Genomic DNA, 23378 nt, shown 5'->3' with positions numbered 1-23378 from the left:
TTAGTTTTGCCCTGTAGTCTCCTTCTCTCTAGTAACCTTCCAATATTTATAATTTTTTACTGTTTCTTTGTTTCATTTCTGTTCATCATGGTCCGTCCATCTGTTTATTTCCATGCGATTTCTTTTGTACTTTTTGCAACGCTTGCTTTGTATCTCTCTGTTACCACTGTCCCCATGATACAGAAATTTTGAGATGTTGTACCTTCTGAACAAGCTTTAGGCACTTTAATGCCCTAGGAGATTAACGGATATACCTCCCACCTACCCCTATCCTCTTCTGTTGCCCAGTCATAACCTTTCCTCTAAATCAGAAACTGTAAATTTTAATATTATGTTGTTTAAATCAATATAACACAACAGTAATAATGTGTTTGAAGATGGTGTAGTGAGTAAACTACAAAAAGTATGAACAGAACAACTACAGGAAATTTACACAAAGTATCAGAATTGTGATGAGCCAAGAAACAAGAATTATAATCTGACAAATATAGAATAGTTTCCCTTTCCCTAGCCAAAACCCAGCCCCACATATGGTTCCTGCCTTCTTGCATAGCTCTTGAAATACCCCTGCCTCCCAATCCCAATGGCCTGACCATCAAATTACCCATCTCCAGCTGCAGTCCCTCCTTCTACAATCTCTGTCTGTCCAGATTTTGTCAATCCATAGCACTCACCATCCACATCCCACAAAACCATGCCAAACAGGCCCAAATCTACTTGCAATACCTTCTTTCCATCCATAAAATTCTCCTGCTCTGCAATGCCAAATTCCTACATCCGATCTCTCAGATTGAACCTCTTGCCCTTCAGGAACTAGACAGCATGCACAACGCCATGTAAAAAAACTTTCCAACGTATTGACCTCCTACGACTGCCTTGGACTACCGCTATCCACCACTGTACAAGAACCTCCTTCAGCCCTCCCTACATTCTCTGGTATCCACAAAACCCTACCTTGCAGACCCACTACACTTCCCACAGCTGCAGAAACTCCCTCCTATCACCTTATAGAGTCAGAGGACTTAAACAGACCTGAAACAGAGTCATGAACCTGTCTCCCAAAAGCCTCAGTCCCACAGACAGGTAAGTTCTTTCCAGAGGCCTTACTCTTTGCCCCACTCCCAAATTCAATAATGTTAGGCTTGTTGAGGACCTCCTCCTCTCTTACTCCTTGCAGTAGAAACACTTTTTTGCCACGAACTCTACGAATTGTCCCAAAACTAATATTGAACCCTGCCTGACTCAGTTCACTCCTCATCCAACCGTAATCAACCCCACTGCCCCCAAATCATCCCCTGTTAACTTTTCCAGGATTTCCTAACCTAGAACCGAGCCTGACCACAATTCCTCAAACTTTCCATGATTTCCTAACCTTGAACCTGGCCTCACCATCATTTCCCAAATCCCTCTACATGGAAAGCAGCCTTACATATGCAGGAAGAACCACAATGCAGCACCTAACAACTGATCCCAACCTTATTTTCCTACCTACTGACAACTTCTCCACCACTATGATTGTGAACCACAGGGGTTACCTTTTTAAGGGACTCTGCCAACTGTCAGAGACATGCGTGAACAAACCCTGCCACAGTGACCCCATTCCAGAAATCTGGGCAGAGCAAATCACATACTTGCCTAACACTGCATGCATTATATTACATCTTCTCTCTATGAGTCTGAAGAAGTACTATTAAATATTAATCAATCTTTTTTGTACGTAGTACAACATATTGGTAAAATTTCAAATCAATAACTTCAGTACTTTCGAAGACAAGTTTTTACCTAAAGCACATAATAACCGTGCTGGCATTGTGAAACTGAGTTAGGGACTGTGACATATTTACCAATAGTATCAACTGAAACTACAACCAGAGGACCGGTTTATACAATCTAATTTTCTCAAATTTTCTTTAGTTTCATTACCACAGTTTTCTGATGTAATTAGAAGTACTTTGGAAAATTATTATTTCCTTGTGTTTTGGTTGTGTGAGTGTATTGAAGAGACAGAGAGAGTGAATGGAGGACAAAAATAAAGTGTCAGTGCGATATTTTATAAAACTGTGTATATGTATGTTTGAGAAAGTTGTGCAGTAGAGGAATTTGTGACATATGTCCGAGTGAGCTCGATTTTGTGAAAGGCGAGTTTCGGGACTGCGAAACTTCTAGTCTAAATTACTTGTGGTAATCATAATGGCTGACATTAAAAACACCGCAGGTGTAGAAGTGACTGAGATGGCCCCCTCCTCCTGACACTCCAGCCAGCAGCACTGTTCAATCACCACCACGACCCCGCATGCTCCCACTGGCAGCAAAGCATTTCCCCCCATTCCTACCTTGCTATCTTTCCCCCTCCTCAACCCGTGCCTCCTCTTTCCCGCATCACCTGCCCCACTATATTACTGTTCATGTCAGACGTGGTTACAGTCAGGCTACTACAGTACCTGGAGATAGTGCCCATGTGTGTGTGAGTTGTTCTTGTATGAATGTTTGTGAGTTACCTATTTTGGAAGAAGGACCTTGTCTGAAAGCTTAATATTTTAGCAGTCTTTTTCATTGTACCTGTTTGTGGCCAAGTGCCTCCTCAGTGTAGTGAGTAGCTGCTATTCTTTCCATATTGGTGTTACTACCTCCAGGACTTTCTGTTGTTTGAATTCACAAGTATATGGGCATAGTACAGGTTGTTGGCCATGGCCTTTGATGAAAGAACCATCCCAGCATTAGCCTGAAATGATTTAGGGAAACCTAAAGCGAGATGATTGGGCAGAACAATCTCATCCTCCTGAGTATGAGGTTAACTTCTTAATAACTGCACTGCCCCATTTGATTAGTCCCTCTTGTTCAGTGTTCTTTGATATGAACACAGTTTTTGTCTTCATTGCTACACACATTGGCTGCACACTCTGGTAGCTCTGCTGCTATGCCGCTTGCATTATGTCACGTCCCTAAGGGAACCTGACTGCAGGCCTGTAAACATGCCTCTAACCCCATGCGTGTCTTCATGTTCTCCCCTTAGTCCACGTAAAAAACTGAGTAAGCATCCTCCATGATGAGTGAGATTTTGAACCCAGGAGAATCACAAGACATTACTATAATTCACTGCATATTCCGACATGTAATTTTTGTGCAAAAGCATTGCAGAATGTTGTGATGTGACAAGGTGTTGTAGTTATCCTCTTTCACCTTTAACCACTGCTCTGAATCCTCTAAGTAATCTTTGATTGTGAAGTATGCATTATTTATGAAGAACTATTTAGCTACCTTTTTAAACAGATGTATTTTAATAATAATTTTCATTTCATTAGGCAGTTTATGATACACTTTTATAGCTGATAGAAAATGCTGTTTTCAGTTTTTTGTTTGGTTTTGCGTAGCAAACTAAGGTCCAAACTGGGTCTTGTTCCACAGCTATGTACAAAACTATTAGTGAAATACTTAGTTATGTTTTCTGTGGTATGCACAACAGACTGACAGGTATATTCACTTGGTATAGTATGGGTCTCCAGGCCCAACTGCTACTTCTAGTTATATTCTATATATGTTAAAAACTGCATCCATGTTTTGTGCCTTCGATCACCAGAAAAGAATACCATAGCTAAGAACTGAGTGTACATGGCAATATTGTGTCACCACTTACCACTGGCTATTACAGACTGATGACAGAAATCTAAAAGCGAAACATATTGATGCTTTTTGCCAGCATCTTAGTGTGGTCATTCCACATTAATTGACAATCAATATTCATCCTTAAATACTTTGTGTGTGATACACAGTACAGAAATTTGTCGACTATCCATAATGTAACAGAATTGTGCTTCCTCTTTATATTAAATGTTGATTTGTCACATACTGCACAATCATAAACGTCCTAGAGAGTTTCATTTGCTTTTTCTAACAAGAGTTCTGATGATTTATCAGTGACAGTGGTTTTGGTGACATTAGCAAAGAAAACATTTTCTCTTTGCCTCTGGAAAGTTATTGATATATATTCAGAATAGAATTGGACCCAATACACTTTCCTGGGGAACACATACGTTTGTATGTTACTTGTCTGACAATTGAAGTGTTCATCCATCTAGTGTTGTTTGTAACAAAAAACAAATTTTGCAGGAAACCAAAAACACTGTTTTACTCTTATCTGTTGTGATGCAGACAAATGCCATTCTGAATATTGTTGTAACAGTTATTGCACAATTGATTATTTATCTTTGAAAAAGTACCACTATTTTAATTTCCCTGTAGGACCAGTGTGATCTCTGTGCATTTGCAATGTTGTAGTGCTGAAAGGGTGTGGTTTTTGTGTTAGTTATTTCAGAAGCAGAAAGCTTATTGTGATAAAATATAGCAACTCAGGCTGGAACACATAATGTTAACTGCAATATAAATCTGTACAAGCAGCAGCAAAAGATGCTGAAAAATTTAACACTGTTACTATTGCAATTACACGGAACATGTACATTCAGCATTACATTTTGAGTTCTCAGTCAACAGCCAGCCAGATATGCAAATTCACTATTCACTTTGTAATTTTCAGCTGGGGTACTCTGACACATGTCAAATAAGTCATTCTTCTTGGCAAAAAGCTCATTCGAGATAGGGAAAACTGAAATTTTAGCTGGCATCAGATTTCTTTTCTCAGTGCCTCACAGCTTCTGTACAATGTTTTGACAAAGCCCATGGTTGCAGGATGGTATGACTTTTTCATTCCTGTAGTGTAGTACGGTCATCAGATGAAATTTGTAGCAAGACATACTGAGCTATTTTGAATGAGCTGCTATGCAACCTTTGGTCTAGTGTGCTAATATCCCTGAAATGCTATGGATCTATCTTGGAGACAAGGAAACCATTGTTTCTGGCATTGTCAGTGACTTGAATACAGTTGCTGGGTGATTGATACACATGAAACTATTGTTTATTTCTGTCTATAGTGGCCAAGTCCATATCACGTTGTAGGGAACTATGGCTTGTAATGAGGAATTTCTGGACTACAGAGAGTGAAATATTTACAGATGATCAGATTTTAGAAAGGAGAAATTATCTGTCAGTTGTTGTTCACCCCACTGCAATGGTCAGACCAGACTATCAGATTCTGCCTCCCACCGTCCTGGATCGAATTGAAGTGTGTAAAGAAGGTACTTCAGAATGCATGAAGAGATCTCTACCAAGCCTCTCCTGGCAATGCTTTTATGCCAAAAACACATGAAAGCAGGAGATAGTTCATAATACTTTTCCTGTGAAAGGATATACACTTCACAGATGCTCACATCTGAACTTAAATAACAACTAACTTCTACACTTGGAGTAGTAGCGTTTTTGCTTTGGTCTGTCATGGTCCAGGATTCTGAGAGGCCTTTTGGAATCCTTTATTGTTTTGTCTTTGAGGGGGAAATTGCTTTTTAATTTGTTGATCAAAATTTGCACTTACATAGGATCTGTCAACAAAAACGTGCATTACGAATTCCTAAAGACAGGTGATATATAAGTGAACAATGGCAAAGAGACAAATTCTTTTCTGTTGTTTGTCTCTTTGCATCAGCCATCTCATTACATTAGAAAGCCAAAAATTTTATCTGCTTGTCACAGTCAAGTGCATAAAATCTCCAAAATAGTTGCACCTTATCATTTGCTGGCAAATCTCCACATGAAAGTTGACAGTCACAAATTCTCTCCTAGAAAAGAATGAAATTCCATTCCTAATGTTTTGGACATCTCTCAGAATCTGCAGTATTTAGGCCTACATTTGAATGAAAATGGTATAAAAAATAGGAATTATGTTAAAAAAAAATTCCAGTTTTGACTAAGTATAACACTACTATATTAGGACTCTGTAAATATTTACTATATATATAGATTATGGCTACTTGAATTGTTTTGCATTTTTTCTTTATGCATTGCATTTACAACCTTGTACTTGAAACTCTGTCACCTGAGAATTTCTTGGGAAAGGTCCATTTCTCCTAGATATCCCGCAGTTCCTTGTGTTATTGTACTTCCATTCGCAAAAGTGAATTTTAGTTTTCCTTCCTTTATTCAAGCACATTTAAGCTTTACTTGTGAATACAACATTTGGTGCATCATCCACAGCGCCTTCACTTACAACATTGTTCACTGCAAGAAATAATTCTGTGGATCAACAATGTTACTAAAGATAACGTGAGGTGGAATCAATTTTACCAGCAGATGCACGGTCACAGTGTTGATCAGGCAAGTGATTCAGTTGTTTTACCAAAAATTTATCAGACATGTGAACTCTCTCTGCCTTTTGCTCCCTATTGTTCAGGAGGGACTGGGACCACTTGTTTGGGAAAAAAAAAAAACATCACTGTGCTTGTGTTGCTTTAGTTTCTCTCTGCGTAATTTGTGATGAAATAGTTGATGGGTGAATGGCTGAATGTCAATGCCTATTGGGCACAATATTTTGGCAAGCGTTCACATTGCCATCATCAGTTTTGCTAGTTAACTGTCTGTGTAGGGACTTGTGCTGCCCTTTTCTTTCTATCCTCTCTTTCCGATCTATGGCTCTCTCCATGTTCTGCGCCTTGCATCTCCTCCTCCAGCCTCCTTTCACACCTGCCCAAGGCACACATTAGTGGCATCACTGCTGTTGCTCCATTGTCCCTGGTTTGTTGTGGTGTATCGCCTTTTTCTTAATCGGACTATGTGCGGGATTCAAGGCCGAGCCACTATCGTGACTGATTAGCAATTTCCGTACTTGCCTCTTGATAGATTCTAGACATCTGTGTCAGAACCATATTATGTTCATAAACCAATCAGTGTTTTGGCTGCTGCAATCTGGTGTGCTGTTGGTGTTTTTAGGAATGATCTGACAATGTGCTTTATGTTACCTAAGACTGCCTTGACACATTGGCAGGATATCCGACAGATCTGGGATTTGCATAGTCTTAGGTCACTTTGACACTACCGAGCAGTGCCCATGTATTAGCTGGTGAGTGGAGACTGTCTTCACTGAGCATTTCTGGAGCATTCATCCTACTATTCTGGATTATGAACAACAAATGGTATAAACATTCTCTGTTTCTGCTCATTGTATAATAGGCCTAAGTGTAAGACATAGGGCTCTCTGAATTTACCACTCTTCAAATTCCATTACAGACTTCAAAGTACTCTCCCTCAGACACAGTACAATGATTCTGGCATTCAGACTGATGTTCAAAACAGTCTGCCTAAACTCTTCGCCTTTACATATGCTTGTGTCTGTATATGTGCAGATGGATGTGTGTGTGTGTGTGTGTGTGTGTGTGTGTGTGTGTGTGTATGTGCGCGCGCGCGCGCGCGAGTGTATACCTGTCCCTGTTTCCCCCTAAGGTAAGTCTTTCCGCTCCCGGGATTGGAATGACTCCTTACCCTCTCCCTTAATAAACCACATCCTTCCTATATATAATCATGTGGATGCACTGTGCTAAATAATGTGTGGTATAGTTTGACTTTAGCTCATACTAAAAATTGAATCTGTCATAGTCCTTAAATACCAGACAATGTGCTGAAAATTTTTGTTTGAGATGTTGTTTCCATTAGATGTATTCTGAGACATTTGTGTAATAAATGTAGCAATTAGAAAGCACTTTGTCAGTTAAGATTGATCCCATCATTTCAAGTAAACTCTACATATGGCTGACATTGACCATATGTTGAAAATTAAAACTTAAAATTGATGTTTGTAAGTTACCTTTATGTTAAAGTATCAGTGGCATTTAAATGCCATTCCATATCTATGGTCTGTTACCAGCTAGAAGCTGACAGTGTACAGCAATGTCTTTCTGTTACAGACTATTACAGCAGTAGACGACAGTTGTATGATGATGATCCACTGCTGCAGAGATCGAAACAGCCAATGTGAGTAACCAGAAAATAGCATATATTGTAAATTATGACTTGTATATTGCACACAACAGCATTTCAGATGCTGATATATTTTTATTTAATCATTTATTACTGTAAAAGCTCCATTAATTCTTATTTTAAATCTCTGGAATAATACAGACCTGATCCTCGGTTCATCACATTCCAAAAGGAAGGTTCTGTTGGCATTCGATTGACTGGAGGCAATGAGGTGGGAATCTTCGTGACAGCAGTCCAGCCTGGGAGCCCCGCCTCTCTCCAAGGCCTGCAGCCTGGTGACAAGATCCTAAAGGTAACATTTGTGTGTACACATGTAGTTTAACTTTCATATATAGGTGTCCCAAAAAGAAGGTATCAGGTAAATCACTTTGTTATGTATAGTCCGTCTTCTTTAATGCACCCAGTCAGATTGTATAATGCTGATGAGAAAAGATCTTAAGGTTGGTTGTGCAATTGTTTATCTACTGTTTCTCATACAGTACCGCAGATATAAAATTAACATTTTACTACTACATCTCGGAGCAGTTAATAAAGTCGACAGCACTAAGTCATGAGAACTTGTGCACAGCCATGGTTTTGCAACCCTTTCAGTCCTATTGTACTAATAGTTTGACATTGTAGACAGTAGTGTGTGGGACTACAGTGTTGTGAAACAATAACACTTGTTATGGATAATATCTATCAATATTTGGGGTGAATTGCTGGCATCAGTTTGTTGAGCGGTGTAACAGTGAATTTTGCTTTATCAATTGTATTTCTCTTCTACAGGCATCCTTTCAGGGTAGACCATTTTATGCCATAAAAATGATTAGCATTGTTTTTTCCATAGTTGCACAAATCTCAAATTTGTTCTCTGTCAAGAATCTCGGGTGATATTTCATCATTGCAAATATTATACTTAAAAATACATTCGAGTCGGGTAAGAATCAGTAGCTATTGACACTTGTGATCTACTGTGAACTCTCTTGGTAATTGTATTTGTGGTGTCACCGCCAGACACCACACTTGCTAGGTGGTAGCCTTTAAATCGGCCGCGGTCCGTTACTATACGTCGGACCCGCGTGTCGCCACTGTCAGTGATTGCAGACCGAGCACCACCACACGGCAGGTCTAGAGAGACTTACTAGCACTCGCCCAGTTGTACAGCTTACTTTGCAAGGAAAGGTTCACTGACAACTACGCTCTCATTTGCCGAGACGATAGTTAGCATAGCCTTCAGCTACATTTGCTACGACCTAGCAAGGCGCCGTATTCAATTGATATTTATTATGTGAAGCATGTATCATCAAGAGCGATGTTCTACAATTGTGGATTAAAGTTAAGTATTATATCAACTACGTACTTTATTTGCTACTATTAATTTCCTTAACTGTTCCAGACCTCACGCCAGTCAGCGTGTAATTAAACGCGTGCATTTCGGCCTCCTCTAGCAACACAGTGTTGGCTCTTCTGCCAACACTTCAATATTGCAGAAATTTAGCATGTAGCGCATAATCTTATGACTAAACTGCAGAAAACTTGCTGTCTCATTAACTCAGACCTGTCGCGTCACCAAAATCATATTTCTCTTCAGTGGTTGAGATTTTAACCAGTTATAAACATTTACCTGGTAGGCCATTCTTCTCATTTTGTGTTGAAAGCCAGCAATGAATTTTAATCAGAGGCTCACCTAATGACCAGAGAAAGTGGTTAACAACTCTCTGTTCTTTCCCTGTGCACACAAGCAGATTGGATGTGTTTATATAATCACAGCAGTGAGCAAACTACAAACTAATATGACTCAGATAGAGCTTCAATAGCATCATAATACCAACCCTAAGTATAAGTCAGTAATGCTGCCATGTGTTTGTAATTTTCTTGTATTTGTTATAATGAAAATTATTATGTCCAGTGGATGTTGACATTGTTGTTTTAATTTGTTTTATAGAATTAAAAAGGAAAGCAATCATTTTCAAATAACATCATATAACATATAGAATTTCTAAGTTTTTGAGAAACAAAAATGTACTCAAATTTTCATTTTTCTGTTTATGTTTCTTCTAATACCTTCAACATTCCATTGTATAGGTGAACGACATGGACATGAAGGGCATTACACGGGAAGAGGCTGTTCTGTTCTTGCTAAGCTTGCAGGATCAGATAGACCTAATTGTACAGTACCGCAAAGACGAGTACGAGCAAATCGTTGCAAGTCAGCGAGGAGACTCGTTCCATATCAAGTGAGTTCCATGTGTGATTTGTTTTTTATGCTGACTTAACAACAGCATTGAAATGCTAATATAAACATAATATATTGATCTTTATTGTAGTTGTTGAACTCCAATACAGTTTTTTCCCATATGGAGAATACCCTACACAAAAATGTAAAATTACCCACAAACAGAATGGCCCCCACTATTTATTTTCATGAGGCAGTATTCCAGTACTGCTGATATATAAATTTAAGTGTGGAAGGTCTGAGAAGGCTGATATAGAGGGATAGGTGACTGATCCCAGTATGAGAGGCAAAGAAGGAACTGAAAGTGAAAGAAACATTTCAAAATCATTGTACATATGTTTGTATACAGAAAAGTAACCAAGTAATGAATTTTACATTTGTTGTCTTCAATTCTTCTTGTTTTACCTTCATCACTGATCTGTTGTACTATGGATCATAAGAAACTATAAATTTGCTAATCTCTCTCTTCTTGTTCTCCTTGTAGAATATCTTCATTTTTCACTGAGGTTGTTTCCCTTTCTTCTGACGAAGTGTCCTCACGACTTTTGTGGGTGTCTTAATTTGAAACACTTCATTTCTCACTGTCAGTTCATTTTGTGGTCACTTTTATCTTTGTGACATTGGTAAAAATTTAATTAAAACAATGGAAACAATAAATTGGAATACAACAATATTATGAAAAGAGTAGATTGTTACTCGCTGTAAAGATGACATGTAGAGTTGCAGACAGGTGCAACGAAAAAGACTGTTACACATCGAGCTTTCAACTCTGCTCCAGAGAAGCCGGAGATAGCAGTCATGTTTTTGTGTGAGGTGTGCTTTTCCTTTTTTTTCTTTTCTGAAGATAGCTTTGGCCGAAAGCTCAATGTGTAACAGTCTTTTTCGTTGTGCCTGTCTGCAACACATGTCTTCTTTAAGGAGAGTAGCAGTCTGTCCTTTTCATAATATGAGTATTGTCGAAAATATTATTTGTAAGTGTTGTAATACTCCTATAGAATTTCAGTCTTCTCTTGCATATAATGTCTGTTATCTTCTCTGATTGTCTGTACAGGTCTTCATTCTTCCTTTTCCTCTGCAAACCATTTTTTACTTTTTCTTGTCCTAAAATCTTTCCTAATTTTTCTTTCTTTTTTCTATCTTTCCTTCCTTGTTCAGTAGCTTCACTGTTGTGATGTAATGTTTTATTGTCTCTTTGTAGGATGTCTTCTTTTCATCGTGCCCATTACATGTTAATTTGTATGCTAATTCCATTGCCCAAGCTCTTCCTATATTTACTTCTGTATTCAGTCTGTCTGGCGATGTAGATATTCATTCATTCATTGTGTGCCTTTAATCCCATCATGAATGGGAGCTATTGGGGATGTGGAATGATTCAAGTTATCCATTAACAGGCAGAATCAGCTACTTCTGTAAAAATATACTAACAACAATGTATGGCTAGTGCTTATCTAATCACAATGGTAATTATGGGAATTACTTGTAGATTACTTTATGTATGTGTATTAGGAGAGAAGCAGCTACTGTGAAAAAAATGGACAACTCCTCCTCTTACACTGCCCAGTTTGCTCTCCCTATCTAGTACCTGTACCTTAAACAACACATATGCACAATGTTTCAGCTGCTGATACACTAGCAGAATCAAAACATGGAACTAACAGTTAAGCAGAATTCATTCACTCCCTAAGATATTTAAATATGTCTCCTTTCTTGGTTTCTTCCAAATCCCTATTCCAGATGCTTCTCTCTGTCACATCAGGATTCTTTCTACTATGTCATCTTTGAGCCATTACATGAAATTAATGTCAGAAAAGCAATAATAGATAAAATAAAATATATGTGATTCCTGTGCGGATGATATGCTATTAGTATATATTAGCGTAATCAACAATATAACATAAGAATTAGCTTAATTTTTCTAAGTAACACCCTGACAGAGTAGAAGGAGTGAGTCACAAGGAAATTTTTCAGTTTGGACTGGAAAGTGTCAGGATTACTTCTAAGACTGTGTAATTTTTGTGGTAGCTTATTGAAAATGGGTGCAGCAGAATATTGTACATCTTCCTGCATAAGAGTCAAGGAAGTGTGATCAGAATGCAGTTTGGATATCTGCCTAGTATTAACCGAATGAAAACTGCTAATTATTGGGAACAAGCTGATATTGTTAACAACAAATGACATCAAAGAAACTATATACTGCAAACCCACTGTCAGAATTCACGAAGTCCTGGAATCCTGAGTGAGAATTTGGTAAACTTACACCACATTTTGCTTAAACTGCCCTTTGTGAGTGGGAAGAGTTAACTCAGCATATCCCATATGTCATAAGTGAATGAAAATAAACTTTTTGTGTTGAACTATCATTTATTGCAGATACTATTCTAATGAGAAATAAATATAGCAGCATTCAGTTTTTGAACAAGTTCGTGGATGTGGGCTTTTCATGACAGCTTACTAAGCTTACTATCTATCTGAACACCTAATAATTTCAGTTGTTCAGACTCATTAATCATATTCTCGTTCTGTGTAATCAAAATGTCAGTTTCGGTAAAATTATGTGTTAGAAGCTGTAAAAACTGAGTCTCAATGTGATTTAGCATCAATTTATTTTCTACAAGCCATGAACGCAGGTCCCGAAATGCATGTGTGATACATTGCCGGTGTTGCACTCAACATCCTTCACTACCATGTAAGTGTTATCGGCAGAGAGATATATTTTAGAATAACCGTCTGCTGTCTGTTCTTAAAGTATGAGAGGAATCAGTTGTGAGATACCTCTTATATTCTATAATGATCTGACTTCTGCAATAATATTGTGTGATCAACACAATCAGACACCTTACTTAAATCAAAGGAGACACCCAGTGTTCGCAACTTTTTGCTTAATCCTACCAGTGTCTCACTGAGAAAAGAGAAAAGAAGTTGTTAAACCTCTTCAGAAACCAAACTGTACATTTTACAGCAAATTATCTGAACTGAAATGATCAGTTATTCTTATACAGCCATTTCAATAACTTTTGCAAACACTGTTGGCATAGAAATAAATCTAAAATTGGCTACGTTATTCCTTTCTCCTTTTTTATAAAGTGGTATCAATATTGGGTTCTTTGCTGAAGGAAAAATTACAAATGTGGCTAACTGTAGGGCTAACACATGCACCACTGTGCTGTAGTATCCTACTAGATACCCCACCAAACTGATGAGGGTCCTTTGTCTTCAGCGGTTTGATTATTGACTCATTCTCATCCTTATCAGTATCATGGAGCTATGTTTCAGGCAGCAGTCTAGGAATCCATTTTCTAAGAGAGTTGTACAATTCCCTGTAAATACCAAGTTTTTAGTTAATTCAGCTGCTATATTCAGAAAGTGATTCTTAAATACTTTACATATGTCTGACTCATCAGTAACAAAAACATTTTTACGACATATTGACTTTATATCTTCCACCTTGTGCCATTGGCCACACACTTTCTTCACCATTTTTCTATTTGCATACCACATGACTTTTTTAAACATTGATTGTAATGTGCTACTGCAGCTTGATTGTTACTATCCCTAATATTTTTATATAAATTCTATTTTGCTCTACATGATATCCTTATACCATTAACCAACCACCCAAGTTGCCTGTAAGTGCCAGTGCCCTGTTTTTAATCTGCTCACGAAAAGCATCTTTCAGAGGGAATAAGAAATTTGTTGAAGAAAGCATTATATTTATCATCTACGTTATCTGCACTATAATCTTCCTGCCACTCTTGTTCTTTAAAAAGTCATGTTGCCACTGGATTAACATTTCTAAATAAAATCTAATTAACATCTGTGCATACACAAATTCCTTTGAGTCTTAAAATGTATGCATCATGGTCTGAAAGGCAAGTTATTCTTTTGGTAACAGAAAGCCTCTCTAGCAACAAAAATGTTGTGTTTTCCTGCACTCTGGTTGGAAAGAATGTGATTCACATCAAATTATATGAATTTAGGAGACCTTCCGTCATTTTTTCTGTGGACGATCACTTATAAAATTAATCTTAGTCACCACACAGCACTAATTTTTGGTAATTCTGTGTCTGTTGTGATCTTTGGTATACTCTTATTTCTCTAAGATGTACAATGACCTGCTGCCTTGTCTGACTTCTCTCTCTCACTCGTGAATGGCTCCAAATTTTTTCCATGAAATTTTAATTTTAGTGGTAGATTTCTTTAATAACTGATGTATAGTGGACTTTGGACTTCCGTTTGCTCCTATTACAAAATTTGATGAGTGTCTGTCTATTAGTTCACCTACATGCTTTTTTGAAATCAATAAACACTATTTTACCTCATTTCTTTCTCCAAGTCTTTTTACTCTCAGAATGTTTGCGGGATGAAAGAATTTTTCCTCATGAAATACTTTCTTGAAACTCCATGTTATTCACCACTTGTTCTCCCATTTGGTTTCTATGGCTCTACTGTGTTGCACAAGTGAAGTGTCAGGCTGATTCATGTGAAAAAGTGACAGATTACTTTCTTCCACAACTTGAGCTTCATCTCTATCTTTGATTATCTTATCACTGACAGGGTATTAAACTCTAAACAACCTTTCTTCCCACATGCTGAGTCAGTGTTGTGAATATTTATCACATAACTTATAGTAATTAAAATGAAGCATATTGTGTCAGACGGCACATTCAACAACTGGGTGGTCCAGCTGTGTCTTGACTATAGTTTGGCAGTGGCTATTCGTGATCACAGGCAGCTTGCTGGTTGGAATACCCATGTAGAATGTGGCACAGCTGTTGCAGATAAGTTTGTAGATCGCATGGCTGGTTTCACAGGTAGCCCTGCCTTTGATGGGATAGGAGATGCCAATGACAGGATTGGAGCAGGTTGTTCTGGGAGGCTGTAATGGAACAGGTCATGCACCTTGGTCTGTAGTACAGATGTTAACCAAGAGGCAAGGGCTTGGTAGCAGGGGTGGAGTGGGTATGAACAGTGAAATTACATAGGTTGAGTAGGCAGCAGACTTCTACTGTATGACACGTGGGGAGGATAGTGAGAAGAATATTTGTCATTTCCAGGCAGGATGAGAGTAGTTGAAACTCTGGCTGAGAATGTGGTTCATTTGTTCTCTTACAGGTGGTATTGAGTCACAAAAGGAGTGTTTCTTTGTAGCTAGGCAGAGGGTGTCTGGAGGATGGTAATTGACTAGTGAGACAAGGCATGGGAGATCTGTTTCCTGTTTCTGGACAATGTTGTTATTCCATCCCAGACCTTCCATTATATGTGGCACTGACACTGTCTCAGAGTAAGTACTTATGCACCAGAAGATGAACAACCAATATCTGTGAAGTGTTTTCAGTCTAATGCTGTATTTCTGGTGTCTGTAGACAAATCAATGTGACTGTTCCCTTCACTTGTGTAAGAGCTATTACTTTATTTTGTCAGAAAAAATGAAAAGTGTAGTAATAGAGCAACTTGTCATAAAGCTTCATGTGAAACTTGGAAAAACTGCCAATGTAACCTGAGTTTTACTAAAACAAGTGTACAGTGAAGACTGTTTATTATGTACCCAAGTTTTTGAGCAGTTCAAATGTTTTTTGATAGTTGTGTAATTGTGGTTTTTCACTGGGTTCCTGAAGGTCAAACTATTAATTGTCTGTACTACACTTTGAGGTGCTTGCTAAACTCCATGAGGAAGTAAAAAACACCCTGAGTTGTGGAGGAGAAAGTTACCTTTCCTGCATCAAGATGACACACTGGGTCATACCACACTGTCTATTAAGAGGCTACTTGCCTCCCAGTGTCAGACCACCCACCTTATTTGCCTGACCTTGCATTGTGACATTTATCTAGTTGCGTAAATCAAATCTGTATTAAAAGGGATAAGATTACAGTCCATTGGAGGAGTGAAAGAAAAAGTGGTCCACGTCATCAAGGAGCTCACAGAGGAAGACTTCCAGCACTGTTTCTATCAATGGAAAATTTGCATGGAGCATTTTAGAGAGAAAGGATGGAAGTATATAGGGTGACAATAAATAAATATGTAGATTTTTGAAATAAAATGTTTTTCACCTGTAGTCTTATTATTTTACAGCCGCCCCTCGTATATAGTTTTCATTAATTCTTTCTCAAAAAAAGAAAAAAAAGGAAAAAAAAGAAAAAAAGATCTTCTTCCCTTATACACTAGTCATACATGGAATAATCTCCATCCATCAGAACATCCACTGGCACATATACAGCTTAGTCAATTCCTCATCTAATTTGGGTGCACTTGACTTTTCTGTACTTTAAAAATTATCCCTGTCACCATAAATAAATTCAAACATTTGTTCAGTAATATTAGATAAGCTCCCACTGTCATCAGTGAAATTACTTCTTGTATCCCTATTACTGCCATACTGTAGTTCTTGTTACATTAATTCTTCTTTATTCTCTTCAGTAGCTCACAGTATAAGACACTGCAGTTCTTCATACACTTACATTTGAATTTTCTCAAAGCACCATAAAATCTTTGGCATAGTTGAGCACAAAATCCTGTATCCTATTTATATCTCAGACCAGTGATTGAACAACACTCAAATCTTCCCACACAATTTATAAATCCACTGAAGTTAGTTTCGGGTGCTGCAAGCAACAACTGCTTTGTATGTTGGGGTAATTTGATTCACTGATCAATTATTTCCTTTATTGATCCAATATTGTCCCAGTCCTTTAATTCACCTGGTTGTGTATACATAAAACACTTGTCACTCATTGTTTGACCAATGTTGTTGTTGTTGTTGTGGTCTTCAGTCCTGAGACTGGTTTGATGCAGCTCTCCATGCTACTCTATCCTGTGCAAGCTTCTTCATCTCCCAGTACTTACTGCAACCTACATCCTTCTGAATCTGCTTAGTGTATTCATCTCTTGGTCTCCCTCTACGATTTTTACCCTCCATGCTGCCCTCCAGTACTAAATTGGAGATCCCTTGATGCCTCAGAACATGTCCTACCAACCGATCCCTTCTTTTTGTCAAGTTGTGCCAAAAACTCCTCTTCTCCCCAATTCTGTTCAATACCTCCTCATTAGTTATGTGATCTACCCATCTAATCTTCAGCATTCTTCTGTAGCACCACATTTCGAAAGCTTCTATTCTCTTCTTGTCCAAACTAGCTGTCGTCCATGTTTCACTTCCATGCATGACTACACTCCATACAAATACTTTCAGAAACGACTTCCTGACACTTAAATCTATACTCGATGTTAACAAATTTCTCTTCTTCAGGAACGCTTTCCTTGCCATTGCCAGTCTACATTTTATATCCTCTCTACTTCGAGCATCATCAGTTATTTTACTCCCTAAATAGCAAAACTCCTTTACTACTTTAAGTGTCTCATTTCCTAATCTAATTCCCTCAGCATCACCCGAATTAATTCGATTACACTCCATTATCCTCTTTTTGCTTTTGTTGATGTTCATCTTATATCCTCCTTTCAAGACACTTTCCATTCCGTTCAACTGCTCTTCCAAGTCCTTTGCTGTCTCTGACAGAATTACAATGTCATCGGCGAACCTCAAAGTTTTTATTTCTTCTCCATGAATTTTAATACCTACTCCAAATTTTTCTTTTATTTCCTTTACTACTTGCTCAATATACTGATTGAATAACATCGGGGAGAGGCTACAACCCTGTCTCACTCCCTTCCCAACCACTGCTTCCCTTTCATGCCCCTCGACTCTTATAACTGCCATCTGGTTTCTGTACAAATTGTAAATAGTCTTTCGCTCCCTGTATTTTACCCCTGCCACCTTCAGAATTTGAAAGAGAGTATTCCATTCAACATTGTCAAAAGCTTTCTCTAACTCTACAAATACTAGAAATGTAGGTTTGCCTTTCCTCAATCTTTCTTCTAAGATAAGTCGTAAGGTTAGTATTGCCTCATGTGTTCCAACATTTCTACAAAATCCAAACTGATCTTCCCCGAGGTCGGCTTCTACCAGTTTTTCCGTTCGTCTGTAAAGAATTCGCGTTAGTATTTTGCAGCTGTGACTTATTAAACTGATAGTTCGGTAATTTTCACATCTGTCAACACCTGCTTTCTTTGGGATTGGAATTATTATATTGTTCTTGAAGTCTGAGGGTATTTCACCTGTCTCGTGCATCTTGCTCACCAGATGGTAGAGTTTTTTCAGGACTGGCTCTCCCAAGGCCGTCAGTAGTTCTAATGGAATGTTGTCGACTCCTGGGGCCTTGTTTCGACTCGGGTCTTTAAGTGCTCTGTCAAACTCTTCACGCAGTATCTTATTTCCCATTTCATCTTCATCTACATCCTCCTCCATTTTCATAATATTGTCCTCAAGTACATCGCCCTTGTATAAACCCTCTATATACTCCTTCCACCTTTCTGCCTTCCCTTCTTTGCTTAGAACTGGGTTTCCATCTGAGCTATTGATATTCATACAAGTTGTTCTCTTTTCTCCAAAGGTCTCTTTAATTTTCCTGTAGGTAGTATCTATCTTACCCCTAGTGAGATAAGCCTCTACATCCTTACATTTCTCCTCTAGCCATCGCTGCTTAGCCATTTTGCACTTCCTGTCGATCTCATTTTTGAGATGTTTGTATTCCTTTTTGCCTGCTTCATTTACTGCATTTTTATATTTTCTCCTTTCATCAATTAAATTCAGTATTTTTTCTGTCACCCAAGGATTTGTAGTATCCCTTGTCTTTTTACCTACTTGATCGTCTGCTGCCTTCACTACCTCATCCCTCAGAGCTACCTATTCTTCTTCTACTGTATTTCTTTCCCCCATTCCTGTCAATTGTTCCCTTATGCTCTCCCTGAAACTCTCTACAACCTCTGGTTTATTCAGTTTATCCAGGTCCCATCTCCTTAAATTAGCACCTTTTTGTAGTTTCTTCAGTTTTAATCTACAGCTCATAACCAATAGATTGTGGTCAGAGTCCACGTCTGCCCCAGGAAATGTCTTACAATTCAAAACCTGGTTCCTAAATCTCTGTCTTACCATTATATAATCTATCTGATACCTTTTGGTATCTCCAGGCTTCTTCCATGTATACAACCTTCTTTTATGATTCTTGAACCAAGTGTTAGCTATGATTAAGTTATGCTCTGTGCAAAATTCTACCAGACTGCTTCCTCTTTCATTTCTTCCCCCCAATCCATATTGGCCTACTATGTTTCCTTCTCTCCCTTTTCCTACTCTCGAATTCCAGTCACCCATGACTATTAAATTTTCATCTCCCTTCACTACCTGAATAATTTGTTTTATCTCATCATACACTTCATCAATTTCTTCATCATCTGCCGAGCTAGTTGGCATATAAACTTGTACTACTGTAGTAGGCATGGGTTTTGTGTCTATCTTGGCCACAATAATGCATTCACTATGCTGTTTGTAGTAGCTAACCTGCACTCCTATTTTTTTTATTCATTGTTAAATCTACTCCTGCATTACCCCTATTTGATTTTGTATTTATAACCCTGTATTCACCTGACCAAAAGTCTTGTCCTCCTGCCACCGAACATCACTAATTCTCACTATATCTAACTTTAACCTATCCATTTCCCTTTTTAAATTTTCTAACCTACTTGTCCGATTAAGGGATCTGACATTCCACGTTCCGATCCGTAGAACGCCAGTTTTCTTTCTCCTGATAACGACGTCCTCTTGAGTAGTCCCCGCCCGGAGATCCGAGTGGGGGACTATTTTACCTCCGGAATATTTTACCCAAGAGGACGCCATCATCATTTAATCATGCAGTAAAGCTACATGCCCTCGGGAAAAATTACGGCTGTAGTTTCCCCTTGCTTTCAGCCGTTCGCAGTACCAGCACAGCAAGCCAGTTTTGGTTAATGTTACAAGGCCGGATCAGTCAATCATCCAGACTGTTGCCCCTGCAACTACTGAAAAGGCTGCTGCTCCTCTTCAGGAACCACATGTTTGTCTGGCCTCTCAACAGATACCCCTCCGTTGTGGTTGCACCTACAGTACGGTCATCTGTATCGCTGAGGCACGCAAGCCTCCCCACCAACGGCAAGGTCCATGGTTCATGGGGGGAGGGTTTGACCAATAGTCTTCTGAAAATTACGCCTCAGATAATTAATTCTATGGAATTCAGGGATTTCAGACCCTTCTGATCGGTAGACACACAGGAAGCTCACTTAATAGTCCCTGAAACATTAGTGACAGTTAGTTATTTGACAGCACGATGCAGCTGTGTACCCAAACAAGTTTTTTGCTAAAATGACAAAAGTTTCATTAAAATATGAGTGATGCTCAGGGAGAGTGCATTTGACCAGGCAATATAGTTGTATGTGTCTGTTTTTGTTAATCTGGTAGCAGTGAGGAACAAGTTGATTTCAATCTTTTTTATGTGGAGCTGACTGTTCAGTGTCTCGTATATACGAGGGTTGGAACTTAAATAGTGGCAACTATTTATTCACAGCCAATACAAAGAGTTACATGTTTTCACCTGTTACTGTCCTTCAAAGTAGTCACCAACACTGTGTAGAACCTGTTTCCAGCAATGTGGAAGGCGTAGTATACCGTTAGCAGAGCCTGTTGTGTTTATGGTGCGAATGAAGCAGTCTACTGCCTGTCGAATCTCTGGAACAGTTCTGAAGCGAGTGACATGAAGTGTTTCCTTCATCTTCAGAATCAAATCAAAGTCACAAGGACTTAAGTCTGGGGAGTATGATGAATGTTACAGCATTTCTCAGTCCCATTGACCGAACGGAGCAGCCACAGCTTGCGCTGTTTCCACCCGTGTGCATTTTTGTTCAATATAATGGGTGGATTGCCCAGAAAGTGTCACCGCTTCTTTTGCAAAGCTGGTCGCAGGTGATGCTCCAAAAACAACCAGTACTACTGTGCATTGACAGTCTGCCGTGGAGGAACGTAATGCATTAGGATAACACCATCACAGTTGTACACAAGAACCACCATAACTTTAACCATACTGGGGCTCTGACACACTTTTAACTTTCACGGCAACCCATAATGACACGATTCATTGGATTGGCGTTTCAGTTTTGGCTCATACAATGTGGCCCATGTCTCATCCAGTGCTATGATGCGGCATAAGAAAGCCTCTCGTTCCTGGTCATAGCGCTCCAAGTGCGTCTGAGCAATGCCGTAATGCATCAATTTCTGCATTTCCGTCAAGTCATGTAGAACCAATCATGATGCAATTTTTTGCATGCCCAGGCTTCAGGATGCAAAGCAGAGTCTTGTGCGCTAATCCAGTTTCATGGGCGAGCTCACGAATCGTATGGCGTCGATCGCTGTCCACTAATGTGGCAACAGCATGCACTTCTTCAGAGACGCTAGGACGACCTGCCCGATGCACATCTGCCACAGTTAGGCGACCTTCGTTGAAGGCTTTTACCCAGCGTGCAACTGTTCTGTACAGCAATGCGTATTCCCCGCACGCCTCTTGAAGACCTTGATGACACTGTCATGCTGTACAACCTCTGGCACATTGAATCTTAATCCAGTTCCGTTGTTCCTGTTTCAAAAACATAGTGACACCATTACTTTAGACTGCTCATTCACAAGTGACTGTGTTTCCCTCAATTGTGCGCACGCCGGTGACCTGGGACGGGCGAGTCCATTTGCTCGGAGGTGAGGTAGGTATGTCAACAACATGTGCTATCAGCGACAATAGTAGATTCCATTGCATACTGTCTCCACAGCTTTGGTGCCACTATTTAAGTTCCAACCTATCTAGTTGCTTGTTCCATGATTTTCATTAAAAATATGGCAAAGGAAGTTTTTGTAGATTGTAAATATTTTAGGAGTAAAGATAACAACTAACAAATAGCACAGTTGTCAAGTAACTGACAGACTGGGAACTTTGGTAGGTTTGGGATGAATCCTTTAGCAACTTTGCAAGTAGACTGGGGTGAGAAGTTGTGTGGGGTGGAAGGGCAGAGGAGGGAGAGCGAAATTGGTGAGTAGGGGGGGGGGGGGGGGTCGATTGGGGAAATGTCGCTGACAGTCTCAACCATTGGCAGGTGTACTGGCTGGATAGGAATGTGGGACTGGCACCAGTGAGCTCATGCAGTGCACGATGATGGTGACATAGAGGTGTGTGTCGATTGGGGTTGATAGAACAGAGGAGGGGGGAGGCTGCAGGGAAAAGGGAGTTGATGTAGGATGAGGGAAGTTAAGGCCAGTGCAGTAGGTTGGAGCTAGGTGTGGGACACAGGTCTAGTGGGGATTGAGGCCGGAGGTTACAAGAATGAAGGATTTGTTGAGAGATCACTCCCATCTATGTAGTCCTGGAAAGCTAGTGTTCCGGTAAAGGATCTTGATGGCCCACATTGTGAAGCAGCCATCGAAGTATTGTGCTTGACAGTGTGATACGTCACTAGGTGGTCAACTCTGCTCTCAGCCAATTTGGTGGTCACCATTCATTCAGGGGGACAGTCAGTTGGCAAACGTGTCCACATAAACTGCTCTGGAGAAAAGGAGCACAGCTGGCTTCACTCACAGGTAGCTCTTCTTCTGATGGAAGACAATAGGCCTCCGACAAGACAGTAGTAGGAATTGCTGGAGGGGTGAATCGGGCAAGTCTCACATTGGGGTCTTTCTAAAGGATACGAGCCAAATGGCAAGAGGTAGCAAGTGAGTGTGGCATAATGATAGACCTTTATAGGTAGCGTGGAAAGGCTTGTGGATGTGTGGTTCCTCTTTTCTAGACACGATGGCAGATAGTTGAAGACCTGGCAAAGTGTTTGGTTCAGTTGCTCCGGTATAGAATGACATTGGGTGACAAATGGGCTGCTTCTTTGAGCTGGTTCTGGGACTGGTAAGGGGATTAAGTGTGTGTGAGGATTTGGTGTGGGATTCTGTCTATAGATTGGGGGATAGTGCCTCTCAGTGAAGGCCTTTGCGAGATCTTAAGCATACTCGGCAAGAGAATTCTTTTTTCTGGAGATGCAGCATCTGTGGTTGATCAAATTATGTGGGAGTGTGTATATGTGTGTGTGTGGTTATAGAAAAAAAAAAAGAAAAGAGGGGGAAGACTGCTCTCAATGCAGGAACTGTTGACGATTCGTGGGCTGGATATGGAGAGAAGTGTGGATAGATCCATCAGATAGGCAGAGATCATTGTCTAAGAAGGGGGTGCATTGGGCTGAGGAAAACCAGGTTTAAAAATGGCAGAGAAGGTGTTCAGGCTGAGGAAGAATGAGGATATCGTGTTTGCGCCCTGGGTTTAGGTAGTGCATCCATCATCAACGGACATGAACCTGACATGTGGTTTCAGGTTTGGGAGGCTGGGCAGATATCCTATAGATACTCCATAAACAGATTGGCAT

General features: G+C 39.5%; 1 protein-coding gene across 6 annotated transcripts in view; it reads left to right on the top strand.

Moving 5' to 3' along the window:
• Window positions 1-23378, top strand: part of LOC126461015 (tight junction protein ZO-1) — a 724130-nt gene that overhangs the window by 432009 nt on the left and 268743 nt on the right. For all 6 annotated transcript variants that reach the window (XM_050095967.1, XM_050095964.1, XM_050095966.1 and 3 more), the window contains exons 6-8: window positions 7785-7851; window positions 7999-8149; window positions 9925-10076. In XM_050095967.1, the coding sequence (XP_049951924.1) occupies window positions 7785-7851; window positions 7999-8149; window positions 9925-10076 (370 nt within the window). The remainder of the gene's footprint in view (window positions 1-7784; window positions 7852-7998; window positions 8150-9924; window positions 10077-23378) is intronic.

Source organism: Schistocerca serialis, chromosome 1 (assembly GCF_023864345.2).
Source record: "Schistocerca serialis cubense isolate TAMUIC-IGC-003099 chromosome 1, iqSchSeri2.2, whole genome shotgun sequence".
In the NCBI taxonomy this organism is placed as follows: Eukaryota; Metazoa; Arthropoda; class Insecta; order Orthoptera; family Acrididae; genus Schistocerca; species Schistocerca serialis.
Note: the sequence above shows the minus strand (reverse complement) of the source record. Positions and strands in the feature narration are given on the sequence as shown.